This window comes from Diospyros lotus, chromosome 14 (assembly GCF_014633365.1).
Source record: "Diospyros lotus cultivar Yz01 chromosome 14, ASM1463336v1, whole genome shotgun sequence".
In the NCBI taxonomy this organism is placed as follows: Eukaryota; Viridiplantae; Streptophyta; class Magnoliopsida; order Ericales; family Ebenaceae; genus Diospyros; species Diospyros lotus.
In genome coordinates, this window is record NC_068351.1 from 18132614 (window position 1) to 18152590 (window position 19977).

At 40.0% G+C, this 19977-nt stretch overlaps 1 protein-coding gene across 2 annotated transcripts in view; it reads right to left on the minus strand.

The window, feature by feature from the left end:
• The window catches only part of LOC127789989 (heat shock 70 kDa protein 15-like), a 40633-nt gene that overhangs the window by 19984 nt on the left and 672 nt on the right, over positions 1-19977 (minus strand). For both annotated transcript variants that reach the window (XM_052319175.1, XM_052319177.1), the window contains exon 2: positions 18362-19625. In XM_052319175.1, the coding sequence (XP_052175135.1) occupies positions 18362-19531 (1170 nt within the window). In that variant the 5' untranslated portion in view covers positions 19532-19625. The remainder of the gene's footprint in view (positions 1-18361; positions 19626-19977) is intronic.

Here is a 19977-nt window from a genome sequence, read left to right on the forward strand (position 1 = left end):
AAACTCAAAATCTTGTAAAATCATAAAAAACTATCAAATTATCAATAATAACACATGCATATCATTAATGATTCATTATCTTCAAATTCTAAACTAACATAATCAAAGTTGATTCATTCATCATGCAAATTCTAAACTAGAAACATCATCAAAGTTCAAACTTAAAGTCTCAAACTCAAACAAGTACCAATCATCATGTAAAGTTCTAAACAAACATATAAACACTACAAGTCCACAATCAATAAAGAAGTTTTAATCAATCATCATCAAGGAGATCATCAACATCAAGGTCAATATCTTCATCATCCCCTTCAATCAAGAAAATGTTTTCATTTTGAAAAATGCTATTTTTTTAAATCTGAAAAATTAGTGCATTATAAGGAGACATATAAGAAAATGTTTTCATTTTGAAAAACTATCTCCTGGTATTTTCATAGCTAATATTCATTGTTGTTAAAATGATTTTTAATGAATTTTTCAAGAAATAGTAGGTATGTATTTTGGGGGTGGTAAAATCGCTAAATCCTGAGTTTATACTAAAATCAAAATTCTATTTTCTTATTCTTATGGATTTTGATTTTTTAGATATTTTTATTGAATCCAAATGGAGAGTACTTTCTTATTTACATTTATGTATTAAAGTAAATGGAAGGTAAAATATAAGTAAAAGAAATGTAAATATGTTGTAATGTATACATGTTGGAACTGAGAAGAGGGGAGGAATAGGGCTTGCCTAGATTTTAATTAAAACCTAGGTTCCATGAGGTGCGCCTTTCGCCTCGGCGCCCCACCATGCAAGGTGCGCACCTTATTGAAATCGCCTCGCCTTAGCCCAGGCGAGGTGTTGAACTGGCTCCTTAAGGCGCCTTGCGCCTAGGCGAGCGTCTAGGCACGCCTTTAACAACTATGGTAGGTATTCCCAAGTGGTATTCTCAGTGTGCCGATTGGACCACTGGACCAACACTTGGATGAAGGGCAAGGGGCCCTGATGGACTACCTGTCTATCGAGGATAGCTAGTGGTTCCACTGCTCTGTCAGCCTCTTCAGCGGCAGGAGGCGATTTTGAGCTAACAGCAACCTTAGGCTCGATGTACTTCTTCAAGAGAGAGACATGAAATACGGGATGGCATTCCACGTTGGGAGGTAACTGTAGCTTGTAGGCGACTTAACCCACCCGTTCCAAGATGAGAAATGGTCCGAAGTACTTAGGATTGAGCTTGGTGGGGATGGTAGCAAAGAAGGAGGGTTGTAGGAAGCGTCGGACCTTTAGAAAGACCTGATCGCCTACTTCAAAGTTTCGATCACTTCGTTTGCGGTCCACAACCTGCTTCATCCTATTGTTAGCAGTAGCCAACTCTTGTTTGAGTAGTGAGATCATCTCTTGCCTGTCTTGCAAATACTCTGCTGCATTAGTTCAAGCCCTGTTGATACCAGTCATGGTAGGCATTGTAGGTGTCTGGTATCCGAATAGAGCCTCAAAAGGGGTCTTTTTGATAGTACTGTGGTAAGTTGTATTGTACCACCACTGAGCTAAGGATAGCCACTTACCCCAACTCTTAGGCCGTGCAAAACACATACATCACAAGTAAGATTCCAAGCACTGGTTGACTCTTTCGGTCTGCCCATTTGACTCAGGATGGTATGCTGATGACATATGTAGACTCACCCCTAGGTTCTTGAACAATTCTTGCCAGAAGTGACTAGTGAATATTTTGTCTTGATCCAAGACAATGGATTTAGGTAGTCCATGCAATTTGGCCACTATATCAATGAACACTCAGGCAATATCCTAGGCTGTGAACGGATGTGTGACGCCAATGAAATGAGCAAATTTGGTCAGCTTGTCAACCACCACTAGGATCACATTCAGCCTTCGGATCTGGGTAGGCCCTCGATAAAATCCATGGATATCTCCTCCCATGCCTGATCTGGTATAGCCAGTGGCTATAACAATCCCGGATGAGCCACTTATTCATGTTTGCAGCGTTGGCATGCCATGCAAGCTGCCACAAACTCCATAACTTCTTTTTTGAGGCCAAGCCAAAAGAACATCTGTCGAACCCGGTAGTAAGTAGCTCTAACCCCTGAGTGCCCGCCTAATGGAGAACTATGTAGTGCCTGTAAGATTTTGGATTTTAGTTCCTTGTCATCCCCCACGACTAATCTTTCCTTAAACCTGATTAGGCCATTAGACATAGAATACCCTTGTTCATTGGCATGACGGACTGCCAACTGAGTTTGGAGGGATTTAATCCATTCGGACTTCTCATAGCTTTCAGTAACTTCCTTGACCCAATCAAGCACCACTGCGATAATGGCCTTACATTCCCCTTCTTCTGATCTTCGTGACAGAGCATCTGCCATAATGTTCTCTTTCCCCTTTTTATACTATATCACATAATTCATGCCCAACAATTTTGATATCCCCTTTCTTTGTAGGTGTGTATGCAACTTTTGTTGTAGAAGGTGTCTTAGGCTGTTATAGTCAATCTGTATTATGAAGGGGGCCCCTTCCAGATAGTGTCTCCATTTGTCAATGGCTATGATCATGGCGAGCAATTCTTTTTCATACACACTCAGCCCCCGGTGCCGAGCAGCCAGTGCTTGGCTGATGTAGGCTAAGGGTCTTCCTTCTTGTGTCAGCACTGCTCCTACCCCAATGTCGCATGCATCGGTCTCCACCACAAAGGCCTTAGAGAAATCCGATAATGCTAGAACCAGGGCTTGGGTCATTGCTTTTTTAAGGGTGTTGAAAGCATCTTCAGCCTGGGAATTCCATCTGAAATTGTCCTTCTTAAGTAACTCAGTCAAAGGCTTACTGATCATTCCATAATTCTGTATAAACCTTTTATAATACCCTGTTAACCCAAGAAATCCCCTCAGCTCCCTTATAGATGAAGGCTTAGGCCATTCCAACATTGTTGCAACTTTACTGGGGTTTGTACCGACTCCTTGGCCAGAAATGATGTGCCCTAGATAATCCACCTCATTCTTTGCAAAGGAACACTTGGAGAGTTTAACAAACAATTGGTTAAATTTCAGGATTTCAAATGTGGTTTTCAAGTGGGATAGGTGTTGTTTGAGGTTAGGGCTATAAACGAAAATGCCATCAAAGAATACTAAGATAAATTTCTACAAGTATGGGGCAAATAGGTGGTTCATAAGGGCCTGAAAAGTGGTTGGAGCATTAGTGAGTCCAAATGGCATCACCCCAAATTCATAGAGGCCTTGGTGTGTTCTGAAGGTTGTTTTATGGATGTCGGCAGGGTTCATCCTAATTTGATGATACCCTGCCCTCAGGTCTAATTTAGTAAAGATGACAGCCCCATTTAATTCATCGAGTAGGTCTTCAATCAAGGGAATGGAGAATTTGTTTTTCACAGTAAGTCCATTTAGCTGTATATAGTCTATGCAAAAGCGCCAGGTACCGTCTTTCTTTTTGACAAGAAGTACGGGAGATGCGAAAGGGCTTTGACTAGGTTGGATAATGGAAGCTTGGAGGATGCTTCTAACCTGTTTTTCAATTTTAGCCTTTTGATAAGGGGGGTAACGGTAGGCTCGAGTGTTTACTGGATCGGAGTTGGGTTTCAAAGATATAGTATGATTGAACAGGCAGCTTGGGGGCAGGGTGTGTGGTTCCCCAAATAATTCCTTGAATTCCATAAGCAATGGGCATAATACAGTAGGAAAGGTTACCTTTGCAAAGAGGTTGGTGACTGGAGGGCCCTCCTGATCATCCTTCTCCATGGCTTGAATGGAGAACAGCTGGGATATCTGCCCTTTCCCTTTCATTAACAGCTTCTATAACCTTTTTCCTGTGATCACCTTGCATTGCCCTGTCTCGAGGCACCCTTTTAGAGTCAGCTTCCTTCCCTTCAAATCCAGTGTGACTTCCAATTTGTTGAAGTCAAAAGCCAGAGGGCTAACTGTCCTCATCCAATCCACCCCAAGGACGATGTCACAACCTCCTAGCTCCAAAATTCTCAGATCCGTTGAGAACTCTTCCCCTTGCATCAGCCATTTAAACCCCATACTCTTATAGTTGCTGTACATTTTAACGTCGTTGGCTACAGTTACGGATAAGGGGGCAGTATTCACGAGAGTGCAACCTAATTCAGTGGCAGTTGCTTCATTGAGGAAGTTGTGGGTGCTGCCACTGTCAATCAACACCATTATCCTTCTCTTGCCCACTCTGCCTTCAACCTTAATGATTTGCCCTGCGTGTTCCCCTTTAAGTGCATGAAACGAAATTTCCCCTCCTTCATCGGCAGGATCACATTGGGGGGTCTCCTCCTCTGCTTCCTCAAGGTCTTCTTGCTCTTTCTCTAGTATTTTCTCCTCACCTCCTTCCATGTTCAGTAGTTGCCTTCTACACTAGTGGCCAGGACTATAAGGGTCTCCACATTTGAAACATAACCTCATCTACCTCCTCTGCTCCATAGTGGGGTTTCTAATAGCCAAGGCTTGCTGACTTCCTCTCGGTGGACCTGTATTCCCTATCACTCCTATCTCCCTAGCGTGTCCACTATGAGGTAAACTGATTAGTGGACCCGTACGAGAGAAGGCTCTATTCCTTTTGTAGATTGCTTCTAACGTTAATTCTTGTAATCTAGCTTTTTCTGCCGCCTGCCTTACTATAGTTGGCATCATCATCTTCACCATTGATCTCAACTCATCCTTAAGCCCACTAATAAAGCTGGACACAAAATATTGCTCCGTAAGAGTCGGCTGAGCATTCCACATTAAGGCTCCTAGCTCTTTGAACTTTTCCAAATACTCTGTTACAGCCCCCTCATACCGAAGTTTATTGAATTCTTCTATCACATCTGCCATTTTCTTTTCTCCAATTCGCCTACACAATTCTTCGGCAAATTCGATCCATCTCACCCCAAGTCCTCTGTACCTTAACCATCCTTGAAACCAGGAATCAGCCGTATCATTAAGATAGGCTGTGGCCAGTGTAATTCGCTATGGCTCAGCCACATTATAGTATTGGAAGAAACGTTCACACCGGCGGATCCACCACCTTGGCCTTGTTCCATCAAACAATGGTATCTCCAGCCTTGGCATTGGCGTGTGAGCACCAGATTGTAAATGAAAATCTCTTACCTGAGGATCCGTCTCGATTCCTTGCACTCCTTCCGACTCTGCTTCTCCTGGAGGTCTCGGAAGTATTCTAGATCCATTCGAGTTCAGTCCAGCTCCAGATCGTGGGGGAAATTCCAATGGCAAACGGAATTGTGGTAAGGACGACAGCATATTAAACATGCTATTGATCCTTTGACTGAACTGATCCATCGTATCTCTATGCCTCTCCAGCTAGCGTTGCATATCCTCACGAGAAGTCGTCAATTCCTCTCGCATTCCTTCTCGCATTGCAGCCACATCTTCCCTACTTTGGGTGATAGCTTCGTGTGTCTGCGACATTCCGAACTCCAGCGCTTCCATTCTCGTTTCCAATTGTTTGAGTCTCGTTCCTTCCGTCATCTTCTGCTTCGTAATTCCTTCCACAAACACTGTCGAGACCGCTAGCTCTGATACCAATTGTCAAGTCTCGAGTCTAAGACTTGGGCAATTCTGGAAGAGCCGAGGATTTAAGAAAGAGAAAGGGAGGGAGAATTTCAATTAGAGAGAAAGAGAAGAGAGGGAAAGATCCAAATGTATTCATTGATAGATCCCATCCTCATATACACTGCCTTTTATAGGCTATCCCTCCTGGTTGTTATTGTAACCGATTGCCTACAAGTGACCTAGGCGGAACCGCCAATCACATGCTACTTTTTGTTATTACAGCTATAGCTATGCATGTATAGGTTTATTATACTTATGCCATTAGGCTTGTGACACAAGCCCTCCTCAGAAATCTAGGTTTAAAGGAGGCGCTAAGAGAGGAACCAAGGGATAAAGAAAAAACAGGGATAGTGTTAAAACCCTCTCGATAGAATAGAGAGCAGACATAGAAGAGAAGGCATTTAATACTCTAATCCTTAGCCTAGGGGATAAGGTTTTAAGGGAAGTGTCTAAAATGTCTACTGCCTTAGAAATCTGGAAGAGATTGGACAATCTTTACTTAACAAAAACCTTGTCAAGCAGGTTATATCTGAAGACCAAATTCTTTACATTTAAGATGAAAGAAAAACAAAAGCTCCAAGACCACATAGACAAATTTAATAAACTATGCCTAGACCTGGAAAACATCAATGTTAAATATGATGATGAAGATAGGGCATTAGTTTTATTACATTCTTTGCCTCGGTCATATGAGCATTTTGTTGATTTTTTGCAACATGGCAGAGATAAGTTGTATTTAGAAGATGTTATAGGAGCCCTAAATTCAAAAGACTTGAGGCATAACCAGGAAGAAAGATCCTCTAGTGGTGATGTTCTGACTGCAAGATCTAGGGGCACAAAAAAGGATTTCAAAGGGAAAAATAAATCTAGGTCTAAGTCAAAGAATGGGAGGGGTCCGGTTAAGTGTTATCATTGTCAAGAAGAAGGGCATTTTAAGAGAGATTGTCCAAAGAGGAAGAAAGACTTCAAGGAGAAAAATGCCTCGGATGGTGGAGTTTCAGTATGTGAGTTTGGGTATGACAGTTCTGATGCATTAACTATATGTCAGAACTCGGTAAAGGATATGTGGATTTTGGACTCAGGTTGTTCCTTCCACATGACACCCAATAGACACTGGTTTGCTGATTACCAAGAAGCTGATGGGGGCAAGGTTCTTCTTGGAAATGACCATGAGTGTAAGGTCCTAGGTGTAGGAGATGTAAGGCTTAAAATGCCTAACAATACCTATTGGACCCTTCAAGGGGATACATCCTGAAGCTAAAAAGGAATTTAATCTCTCTAGGAGCATTAACTAAAACTGGCATAGTTATAAGGGAGAGGGAGAAATTCTTAAAGTATCAAGAGGATCCCTAGTATGTATGAAGGCCAGCCAGCAGAATGGAATATATATTCTGCAAGCCATTGCATCAAATGGGGAAGCAGTTGTTGCTGATAATAAGGTAGTCACAAACTCCAGATTATGGCACCTTAGGATGGCTCACATTAGTGAGCTTGGCCTTAAAGAATTAGCAAATCAAGGGATTTTAAAAGGAAACCAAGTGGCAGGATTAGATAAGTGTGAATCATGTATCTATGGAAAGACCACTAAGGTAAAATTCAACAAGACTGCTATACACTCATCTAAGGGACCTCTAGATTACATCCATAGCAACTTATGAGAGTCTGCCCAGACTGTTACTTATGGTGGAGCTAGGTATTTTTTGTCCATAATAGATGATTTCTCTAGAATGGTATGTATTTATGTTTTGAAAACAAAAGAGCATACTTTTGAGGCATTTAAAACATGGAAAACCATGATAGAAAATCAAAAGGGGAGGAAGATAAAGACCATTAGGACTGACAATGGTCTTGAATTCTGCAATAAGGAGTTCACAGATCTATGTAAAGAGAATAGGATAGTAAGGCGTTTGACTACCCCAGGAAATCCTAGACTAAATGGCCTTGCTGAGAGGATGAATAAGACTCTCTTAGAGAGAGTTAGGTGTATGCTATTTCATGCAAACCTCTCAAAGGCATTTTGGGGAGAAGCAGTAAATACTGCAGCCTATGTGCTAAACAGATCCCCTTCATCTGCCATAGAATTTAAAACTCCCTATGAGAAATGGACAGGTCACAAACCTAGTCTAAAACATCTAAGGGTATTTGGGTGCATAGCTTATGCCCATGTAAAACAAGGAAAGCTGGAACCTAGGGTGCAAAAATGCATTTTTATAGGATATCTAGCCGAGGTAAAAGGGTATAAACTATAGAGTCTAGAACCTAAAAATAAAAGGATTTTAGTTACAAGGGATGTCATCTTTGATGAGAAATCTGTAGCTAAGGGTCTGCATGATAATAGTGGAAATGAGCCATCATCTACAATAGAAAATGTAGAAAGTGGATGGCAAGAAGATTCCCCTAGTGCAGAAACATCTGGCTCGCAAAGCCAGGACTTGGATCATCAGGCAGACTTAGAGAAACCCATAGCTGACCAAGACTTTGACACTCATGGAGAAAGAAAAGAGGGATCAAATGCAGAAGATGAGCCTGATCAGCATAGGAATAATGTTGCTAGGGATAGACAGAAAAGACAATCCAAACCCCCTAAGAGATATGGCTTTGCAGACCTGGTTTCCTATGCACTTACAAGTGCATCCGAGGTTGTGGGTGATGAACCTCAAACGTATGAGGAAGCAATAGCCTCTAAGGACTCAAGTAAGTGGATTAAGGCTATGGAATCAGAAATAAACTCTCTAAGGAAAAATCAAACTTGGACCTTAGTTGATAGACCTAAGAAGCAAAGAATAGTGGGCTGTAAATGGCTCTATAAAATAAAGGAAGGAGCTGGGAGTGATTCTAAGCCTAGATATAAAGTTAGGCTGGTTGCAAGAGGATTTACTCAAGTTGAGGGAGTTGATTATAATGAGGTTTTTCCCCCTGTTGTAAGGCACACCTCAATAAGAATGCTTCTTGCCATGACTGCTCATATGGATTAGTGTTCAGAACAAATGGATGTTACAACTGCTTTCTTACATGGAGAATTAGATGAAAAGATTCTCATGGAGCAACCAAAGGGGTTCAGATCTAAAGGAAAAATAGAGCAAGTATGCCTTCTTAGGAAATTCCTATATGGGCTTAAACAATCTCCACGCCAATGGTATAAAAGATTTGACACTTTTATGATTGAACATGGGTTTGTAAGAAGTTCATATGATTACTGTGTATATTTTAAAGAAGTACCGAACAGCATATTCTTGTATCTTCTATTATATGTTGACGATATGTTGATTGCAAGTCAATCAAAGGAAAAAAATTCAATAGTTAAAATTGAACTTAAAGTCGGCATTTGAAATGAAAGATCTAGGAGAAGCAAGAAAAATATTGGGAATTGAAATTAAGAGGGATAGAAAGATAAGAACCCTAGGTCTATCTCAAGAGAATTACTTAAGGAAATTAATTCAAATGTTTGGTATGGCTGAAACAAAGGCTGTCAGCACTCCGTTTGCTCAGCATTTTAAACCATCAGCAAGTCAATCTCCTATAAATGAGGGTGATAAGGAAGAAATGAGGAATGTTCCATACTCTAGTGCAGTAGGGAGCTTGATGTATAGCATGGTCTGAACTCGGCCAGATCTTGCCCATGCCATGAGTGTAGTTAGTCGATTTATGGCAAACCCAGGGAAGGCTCATTGGGGTGCAGTCAAGTGGATGTTTAAATACCTAAGAGGATCATTAGGTACTGGTTTAGTTTATGGTAGGAGTGTTCAAAAAAACTGTTGAACCGCGGTTTTCGGCCGAACCAAACCAAACCGGACCGAACTGGCCGATTTTTTGAATTGGCAGTTCAATTTGGTTTAGAAAACTGCCAAACTGCGCGGTTCGCGGTTTGGCAAACCGGCGATTCGGTTAAAAACCGAACCACCCACATATAATATATAATTAAAAGAAATAAAAATTATAAATATAAAACCCGCCCCTCTTCATCTTCAGCTACGGGCTACCTCTCCTCTTTCTCTTCCTTTCCCCCCAACCAAACCCTAAGCCACCCACCTGCCGCATCGTCTTTCTCTCCCCTTTCCCTCGGACGTCACTGATCAACGCCAACCCACCGGTAGCCCCCACATCCCAGGCTCTGGTGGCAGTTGACGCACCTCAAACCGAGCATTCCACTCGCCCGACACTCGTCACCTTCTTCCTCCCATTCCGATTGCCTGTTGCAGGTATGCCGAGTCTCTCTCTCTCTCTCTCTCACAGTTAATGTTTCTGTTGTTTACTTATTTTGAGTCACAAAATGCTTCTGAGGAAAAACTTTCAGCAACTATCGATCCTTCCTTTCAGCGACGTCTTGTATTTTCTACATTTTTACTTATTTTTCAGAAAATGCTATAGCGTGTATATCTGTATTAGCTGGATTTTCGATTTGTTCTGTTAACATTATATTGTTCTGGTTACTTGTGTGTCTGTTCAGTGGCTTGATCCAAATAAGTAGTCTAAATCTGTTGTATTGAGAATGCATTTTGCAGTGACTTTGTTCAGTGAGTCGATTCTTGTGCTGAAACAGTGGAAACCGAACCAAACCGACCCGCAAAATGTAGTGTGATTCGGTTCGATTTTCCACACCAAATCAAACCGCTCAGTTTGATTTGGTAGCAAACCGAGCCTGCGATTCGATGCATTAAACCGGCTCAAAATCGGCCAAACTGAACCGCGAACACCCCTAGTTTATGGTGGAGTAGGGAAAGAAATAGAAGCTAAGATCCTAGGATACTCCGATGCAGACTATGCAGCGGATCAGGATAGAAGAAGGTCAACCACAGGCTATGTCTTCAAGGTTTGGGATGCCACAGTGAGTTGGAAGGCTAGTCTACAACATGTTGTAGCTTTATCTACTACTGAGGCAGAATATATTGCCTTAGCAGAGGCAATAAAGGAGGCTATGTAGTTGAAAGGGCTTCTAGGATAATTGCTAGGTAGGGAGATAGATACAACCCTAAGATGTGATAGGCAAAGTGCCATTCACCTAGCTAAAAACTAGGCACACCATGAACGCACAAAACATATTGATGTTCGATTGCATTTTATCAGGGAAATTCTTGACAGGAAACTGCAGAGGTTGGAAAAGGTATCAGGAGAGGAAAATGCAGCGGACATATTCACCAAAGCTATTCCAGTAGCCAAGATGAAGCACTGCATGTAGCTACTTAATGTAGCTTGAAGAAGTCTAAGCAATCAAGCTTAAAAGGAAGCTAGTAGACAAAACAGAAGAGATGTGAAGCAGGTGCAAGACTTGGAGGACTGAAGATTGAAGCCCTAACTATTGCAAATTGGTGGAGAAAATTGTTAAGATTTGCAGTAGCTAATATCAGTCTCGGTAAAGGATGTCAAATAGAATTAGAAATATGATTGTATTTTATGTTTTAATGAGTTAAAATATAACGAACCTAATTTCTTTAGAATTAGTTCTGGAAGTCCTTTTATTTCTTCTTATTTGTCATTTGTGTCCCTAGTTTGTAACCGCCTCTATCAGTTATAAATAGAGGCGGATAGGTTTTGTTTTGAGCTCTCAGCATTCATCTTATTCTATCATAGTCACACACGAGGGTTAGAGAATTGAGAGAGAGCTAAGGCTCAGTCCTTGTATTCTCGGAGAGAAACTAGTGATTCTTAGTCCAAAGGTGTGCGCGCGTGCGCGCGAGAGAGAGAGAGATCAGGGAGGGAGTGTTGTATTCTTGATTTATCTCTAATGGATTCTGTTAACAGCTTCTAGCAGTCTAGATGTAGGACAAATTCTTGCCCGAACAAAGATAAGTCTTCTTGTTCATATTTTTGTTATTGCTTGTTGTTTGTTCTGTTCACATTTCTTTTGTGTTTCTATTACTATCAGGTAAGGGTTTGGGTGTGAGAGAGTGCCTTTTATTGTGAGGAAACCGATCTTAGATTCAACATTTAACTTTGGTAGCTTTACCAAATCCACATGATTCACTCTTTCCCACATCTGCAACTTTTCCCTCTCCTAATATCCATCTCTTAGATACCTCATTTTGTCCTTTCTCACCTTTGTGAGCCATCCTCAAATGCCATGGCCTATACTTATCATAGTCTTTCTCTTTTGTGGGTGCAGCTTCTCCACACAAAGTGCAAGCTTGCATCACATAAATACCATTGTTGAGGACTGCTTTCATCACTATTAGTGATCCTTTAGCAACTTTTAGGACTCCATTATCTCCTTTATAGGAGAAACCAATTCTATCTAACTCACCTAGGGAAATTAGATTTCTTTTCAAACTTGGGACATATCTTACAGATTTTAGGATTATAACCGATCCATCATGCAACTTTAATCTTACATCTCCAATACCCTTGATCCTATACCCTTGGTTGTTGCCTAATAACACCTTACCACCTACCAAATCTCTATAGTTGACAAACCATTTCCTATGTGGAGACATATAGAAAGAACACCCCAAATCTAGTGTCCATGATTTTCTATCAGCATTTTCAGATACTACTAGGGCATCAACACTATCATAGTTGTATTCACATAAAGATGAGGTGTTTTCATGACGCAGCGTGTAGAGCGTGTGTGAAAAAAACACACCAAATAAACACTTAAAAGAACAAACTTCAATGGCCGAAACTTGACTTTCAAGAAGACGCAAAAACAAGACTGTTTTGCTAAGAAAACCCAAATAGGTTGTTGAAATTTGATTGAGAAAAACTTGATTACAAACTCTAAATTCTAGGCATATTTATAGTGTTTGGCTAATCCAAATCCATCTAATATTTGTAAACAAAATCCAACTAGAATCCTAATAGAAATAAATTCTAATCAAACATGAAATAGAATCTTAAATTAAGTAGAAACATGAAATAGAATTCTAAATCAAGTAGAATCCTAAAACATATTAACTATTAAAATATTGTTCTGGTGCTACTGTTTTGGTGTGGTCGGCTCGACCTTGGCTTAAGCCGAGTCTTGATCAGTGTCCGCATCATTCACCTCCACTTGAGAAAAATTCATCCTCGAATTATGATCCGGGTATAATAACTCAACATCTGGCAAATACGAAAAAAAATCAGCAACATTGAATGTTATTGGAAATACCCATATAATTAGGCAAATCAATAATAGAAGCATTATCATTGATCTTCTTTGTAATCTTGTAAGGACCATATTTCTTTGGCTTGAACTTGTTCTATTTCCCTGCTGGAATATGTTCCTTCTTCAAGAATATCATGACTTCATCTCCAACCGCAAATACCTTGTGCTTCCTATGCTTGTCAGCTGTTGCCTTATACTTCTTATTCGCCTTGTGCAACTTTTGCTTGACATCTTCCTGAACTACTTGAACGTGCTCGGCTAAGTCACTAGATGCAATACTAAAACCTGGTACCTTTGGCAATTTTATCAAATCCAATGCATGATTAGGAACTTTCATGTATACGATAGAGAATGGTGATCTTCCTGTTGAGCTATGCATGGCGCTGTTGTAGGAAAATTCCGCTTAAGCTATGACTAGGTCCCATTATCTTGGCTTGTCTTTGCAAACATTGCGAATCAGATTTCCTAAGGTACGATTCACCACCTTTATATGTCCATCAGTCTGAGGATGTGTTGTGCTGCTAAAATTTAAAGATGAATCAAACATTCTCCACAACGTAATCCAGAAGTGACTCAAGAACCTTGTATCACCATCCGAAGTAATAGTTTTAGGGACTCCATGTAGTCTAACAATCTCTTTGAAAAACAGTTTGGTTGTAACTACTGCATCTGCTGTCTTCTTGCATGGAAGTAAGTGCGCCATCTTGGAAAACCTGTCAACCACTACAAAAACAAAATCCATACCTCATTGGGTTCGTGGTAGACCCAACACGAAGTCCATAGACAAATCTTCCCAAATAGCATTGGGATCAGGCAATGACATGTAGAGACCAGCGTTAGAAGATTGCCCCTTAGCTGTTTGACATATATAACACCTCGCCACAATAATAGAAACATCTCTCCTTACTCTTGACCAATAATACCTTCCCATAACAGGTGCAATAATCTTGTCTCTACCAAGATGCCCTGCTAAGCCACCACCATACGAATCCCGAATAATTTTCTCACGAAGGGATGTGCAAGGGATGCACAACTGATTTCCCTTCATGAGAAACCCATCATGCACATAGAAATCTCCTGACAATTGCTGAGACATGCATTGTTCCCACACGTGTTTGAAATCATCATCTGTCGCATATAATTCTTTCAAGCACTCAAACCCAACAATCTCAACACTAAGAGTCTTGATCAAATCCACATGCCTACTCAAAGCATTCACCACTCGATTATGCTGTCCCAACTTATGCACAATTTTATATGGAAATTTATCAATAAAAGCAGACCATCTAGCATGCATATCACTCCTCAATTGCCTTTGGCTACTCAAGTACTTAAGAGCTTGGTGATCCGTGTAAAGAACAAATTCTTTAGCAATCAAGTACTCAGTGTGCTTATGTGTAATGGTAAGAAAATTCCGCCCCTCCACTTTAGAAGCTTTGGTTTGATTCTTTTCCACTATGGATAACAAGGTATAATGCACACCTTATTTCTCAAGCTGATATGTGTTCTTCTTACCCAAGTGCTTAGCATCCACATCAAATTGTCAAGGCCTCCCAAATAAAATATGGCAAGCATCCATATCAACAATATCACAATAGACTTCGTCGGAGTACTTACCAATAGAGAAAGGCACCCTGCAGCGTTCATCCACATGTATGCCACCAACTTCTTTGATCCATCCAATCATGTAAGGGCTTGGATGTTTTTCTGGAGTTAACTACATCTTTGTCACCACATCTCTTCCTATGATGTTCTCCTGTTCTCCTGACTTCCACTATCAATAATCAACTCAAAGATTTTTCTTTTCACTGTACACCTCGTGAGAAAAAGCTTATGCCGTTGAGTAGTATATTCATTCTTTTGAGATAGCATTAACTTCCTCACTACATAGGTATATTCCCCATGTCCATAATCTTCTTCGTCATCCTCCCCATCAGGCCCGCCATATACTTCCTCTTTAGCAACATCTTCCTCCTCCCTTTCTACAATGTTAACTGTTTTCCTCCTTGGCAATCACTAGATCGATGCCCAACCTCATTACACTTGAAACATTTTAAAAAAATAGGCTTTGCATAAGGATTAGGGGATTTTGGAAGATTAGAAATAGTACCTCGAATGTTTCCCCTCGTTGTAGCCTTATTAGGGTTGACTGTATGAGGTAGATTGGAGGGTTGCGCTCCCTGAACCGACTTGCCTTTATCAAAAGCTGCTTATTTATTTTCATTCCCACTATACTGACGATAGTTGTCATTACGAGCTCTCTCACTCAACATTAACTCAACCTTTAAAGCTAAGTTCCTTGCTTCTTGCACACTCAAAACCATCTGAACCCCAATTTTATCACGAATTGCAGGCTTTAATCCATTCAAGTAACGAGCTGCTTGTTGATTGTCAGTTTCTGACAATTGGTTTCTCTCCACCAATCGCAGAAACTCAGAGGTATATTCATTCACACTCTTCATTCCCTGTGCACATCTTTGATAAGCTTCAAACATATATTGTTCATAGTCAAGGGATAAAAACCTACCTCTTAACAATTGCTTCATTCTTCTCCATGTCTAAACTGGTTGTCGGCCTTCCCTCAATCTCATCTCTCTCAATAGCTCTCACCAAACAGATGCACCGCCCTTCAATTTGTAAGCCACTAACTTTACCTGTCGTTCATCTGAGATCTCCATGTATTCGAAAAAACGGTCAACCTTAGTGATCCAATCTAAGGACCCCTCAATATCAAGATCTCCACTAAAGGTAGGAATATCAACTTTTAGTTCATACTCATCGTTGCCGCAATGGTTGTGCTGATGCGCATTCCTCCTAACCCTTCTACCACCACGGTTAGCTATTGCTCGACCAAAATCATCCTCTTCATCATTATCTTCAATCATTAGTCTTCTAGGATTAACAAGGACATGATTAATGGGTGGTCTTCCCGCTCCAGCTTGATTCACCCCATTATTCAGGTTCTTGTCATTATCAACTCGTAGTAAGGTGCCCAATTGGTTGTTGATTTGCTCAAATCGTTGCTGGATGGTACAAGTTACTTCCCGTTGTTCTTCGATTGCTCTCCAAATCGCAGACAACCCCTGATCATCGTCACAAGGCTAGTTGCTACCGTTACCTTCAAGATTAGCCATCTGATTGGTTGATTAACCGCTCTGATATCACCTAACGCAGCGTGTAGCACGTGTGTGAAAAAAACACACCAAATAAACCCGTGAAAGAACAAATTTCAATGGCCGAATCTTGGCTTTCAAGAAGACGCAAAAAAGAGACTGTTTTGCTAAGAAAACCCAAATAGATTGCTGAAATTTGATTGAGAAAAACTTGATTACAAACTCTAGATCCTAGGCATAATTATAGTGTTTGGCTAATCCAAATCCATCTAATATTTGTAAACAAAATCCAATTAGAATCCTAATATAAATAAATTCTAATCAAACATGAAATAGAATCCTAAATCAAGTAGAAACATGAAATAGAATTCTAAATCAAATAGAATCCTAAAACATATTAACTATTAAAATACTATTCTGGTGCTACTGTTCCGGCGTGATCGGCTCGGCGTTGGTTTGAGCCGGGTCTTGATCAATGTCCACATCATTTCAGGATTGTTTTTCTCTCGGAATTCTTTCTTTCTCTTAGGGCAATTCTTCTTGATATGCCCTTCCTCATGGAAGTAATAGCACTTGGTTATTCTTATGCCATTTCTTGATTTTGACCTAGACCTACCCCTTTGTCTATGATCATTCCTATCTGGTTTTGTTCAACCGAGAGTGCATCACCAGCAGCACTATTTCCCTCTACTTTCTATTACAACTCCTTAGAGTTCAATGCTCCTATTACATCCTCTAAGGTCAATGTATCCCTACCATGTTTAAGGATATCCACAAAGGTTTCATATGACTTAGGCAAGGAAGGCAATGACACAAGAGCCTTGTCTTCTTCATCATATTTTATATCTATATTTTCCAAATCAAGACATAGTTTATTAAAATCATCAATATGACTGTGAAGTTTCTGCCCTTCTTGCATTTTGAATGTAAAAAACTTAGCCTTCAAGTACAGCCTACTTGAAAGTGATTTTGTCATATAAAGACTTTCTAACTTTAACCATAATGCCTCTGTTGATTCCATTTTAGACACTTCCCTTAGGACTTTGTCTCCTAAACTCAAGATTAGGGTATTAAAAGCTTTCTTGTTTATTTCTTTCCTACGATCACTGATTTCTTTTTTCTGTTCATCAGTGATGTTTTCAGGCAATTTCTTTTCAGTTTCTAAGGCTTCATCTAACCCTAGATTACCCAACAAAGCTTTCATTTTAATTCTCCAAAGCCCAAAGTCATTAGTTCCATCGAACTTCTCAATATCGTACCAGGCAGCAGAGGCTGCGGAAGCCATGGCAGGTTCTAATTTCTAGGGTTCTAGACAATTCTTGAATGAGTTCTTGGCTCTGATACCAATCTGTTATGATTAGGAGCTCTTTTGATAACTCAAACAATATTTTATTTGCCAATTCTCTCAACACTTGGCTACCCCTTTCCCTCTATTTATAGAATAAGGCGGACATCCCAATGAAGACTTTAGATAATTACAGTTTAACCCCATAACTTTCACTAATTTCACATGGGATATACTTTCCTATCTAAATCTTCAATAGTCACTTATGAGCACTGCCTTCACTGATCCACTATGGCTGATTTTATCCTATACTCTGAGACAACAACATAACAAAGAAGGAGTAAACACTTGCTAATAAAAGAATGCAAAGCAAGGAAATGTTTTACTGATTATCTAAATCTAAGCATAATCATAATTTCACCATCGTTCTCAACAATACAAGAAAGGTCAAAATCAACTAGGGAATGCAGGCAATCAGTCTTTCTAATTTTTATTTTTTTCTTTTCTGAGAAGGCAGAGATTAAGGAATGTGGTCCCAATGATCATGCATCCCTCAACTCCTTTTCAAATAGAGCAACTAACAGAAAGAAAAACACCAGAGTTCTCAACTTCTTTTAGGTAGACACTAAAAGAAAGGAATAGTCCAGAGTCCTTAGTTCCTTTTTCAGGTAGAGGAACTTAGAGAAAGAAACACTCTAGAGTCTAGAGGTTGAAACATAGATTCAAGCAATTTACTAATCAATTCCAAACACAATGTTTAAGAAAATAAAGTTTTCAATGCATCAACAACACAACATATCATCAGATGCCTCCCAGGAAACACAGACACTTCATTATGGTGTCATACTCATGTCACAGATCTATTGAACATTGATACTTGTTGGACAAACATAGACACGTGTAGGAATTTTTGTTATTGCTTCTTTTCTTGGATGCATCTAGTATATCTGACCATGGTTGGACATGTGACCAGCACATCTAAGATCATGATGGGTTTCTAATAGATCTTCTCGAACTCTTTTCAGGGTAAAATCTACAAATACAATAATCTTTTGGCTAAAGAATAAACAACATAATTGAACCTAATATAATTTACAACTCCTTTAAAAATAGTTTTGTTCAATGATATTTACATCATTCTTGTTATAGATTTAAAGGCACTTTTGTGTTCGATGAATGGTATTTCGAATATTTTGTATGGTATTATTATTACAAATCGAATGGCATCATGATGTTATAATAGTTGTGTTTTTTAAAAATCACCATTGCTTTTAGGTTAGTTCATAAACACAAAAGGCATAGCATCTTTACCTGGAAGTCCCGCACTTTAAATGTGGGGCTGAGGATTGCACACTCCAAAGCACAGCCTTTAGCAACACACTCACTTGCATTCATTGTCCGTCTAGGCTCTTTGCCAAAGAATTCAGTCAATATCTTGATTACGGAAGGGATGCGAGAGCCTGAACCAACAACCTCAACCGCATGCATATTCTCCACCATTAGACCAGCTTCTGAAAGAGCCTTCTCCAATGGCTTCCTCACACGTTGCAAGATTGGAGAGCTAATTTGTTCAAACTCTTCTCTCTTAATGAAACCCCTAACATCCTTTTCTTCCATCAAACACTCTATATTCAAAGGTGCCTCTAGGTTTGCACTAAGAACTTTCTTCAGTTTCTCACAAGCAGCACGAAGCCGGAGGCATGCCCTAGCATTCTGGAATACATCAATCTTATATTCTCCCTTGAACTTCGCTGCAAAATGCTGGAATAGAACTTCATCAAAATCTCTGCCACCTAAGGATTGATCAAATGAATGTGCCAATATCTTCAGCTGGCCTTTCTTGAAGCCAGCAATGCAAACTTGCATACTGGCATGGCCAATGTCAACAAATGCAACATTTAGTTGGTCATTCTCAGGTAAGTCCGTCTTGTAAATTCCATACTCCAAAGCCGTTGCAGTGGTTTCGTGAATCAACCGGAGAGGGTGCAAACCTGCAATGGTGGCAGCATTCATAACAGCTCTTCTTTGAAGATCAGTAAAATAAATAGGTATACCAATACAGCAATCAACAACAGCTGCACTCAAATCTTTCTCCGCTATACTCTTCAGATTTGAGAAAACCATTCCCAATACTTGGATTGGCGTAAATGTTCGGATTTCTCCCAGATATCGTGCATGGATCAGTGGGTATCCATCAGGGCCTTCAGTAATGGTAAATGGCAACACCTTCAGATCTTGTTGCAGCTCAGGATCTGAAAACCGCCGCCCAATAAGTCTCTTTATCTGAGAGATTGTATTTTTTGGATTCATCATACTTGATGCAGCACCTGCTGTTCCAAGGAACCGCCGTTTGTTGCCGAAGCATACAACAGCAGGAGTCTCTCGCTTTGATTCATCGTTGAGTACAATATCAATCCCTCTTTGCCTTGCAACAGCAACAACACAGCTCTCATTGCCAAAATCAAATCCAACCACGCTCATTTTGAAGACAGTTTTGCTTCAGTATGTTCAATCACTTGTTTCCAACAAATAGATTCCGTCCTCCAAATTACTAAATTAAATCCACATCAACTGCCTGTAGTACATTAACAGCATGTCAAAATGAACTGGATGCAAAAGAGGAAAACCAGAAGTCTACAATGTTACGATCAATTAATAAGCACCAAGGTCTAACAACAATTAATAAGAGAGATACAGTGCGCTCGATCACTTATATCCGACAAACAGATACCGTCCTGAAATTTATAAAACCAAATCAACATCCAACAACTATAGCACATTATACAGAAATGAGCTGGATGCGAGGAAAACAACAAGACTAACATGAAAAGAATCGATATTAAAGAGACATAACAAACTATGATTTAATGGTAAATGAGGTTGACCAACAGGAAAACTAATCACATCTGAACCTCCACCAATCAAAA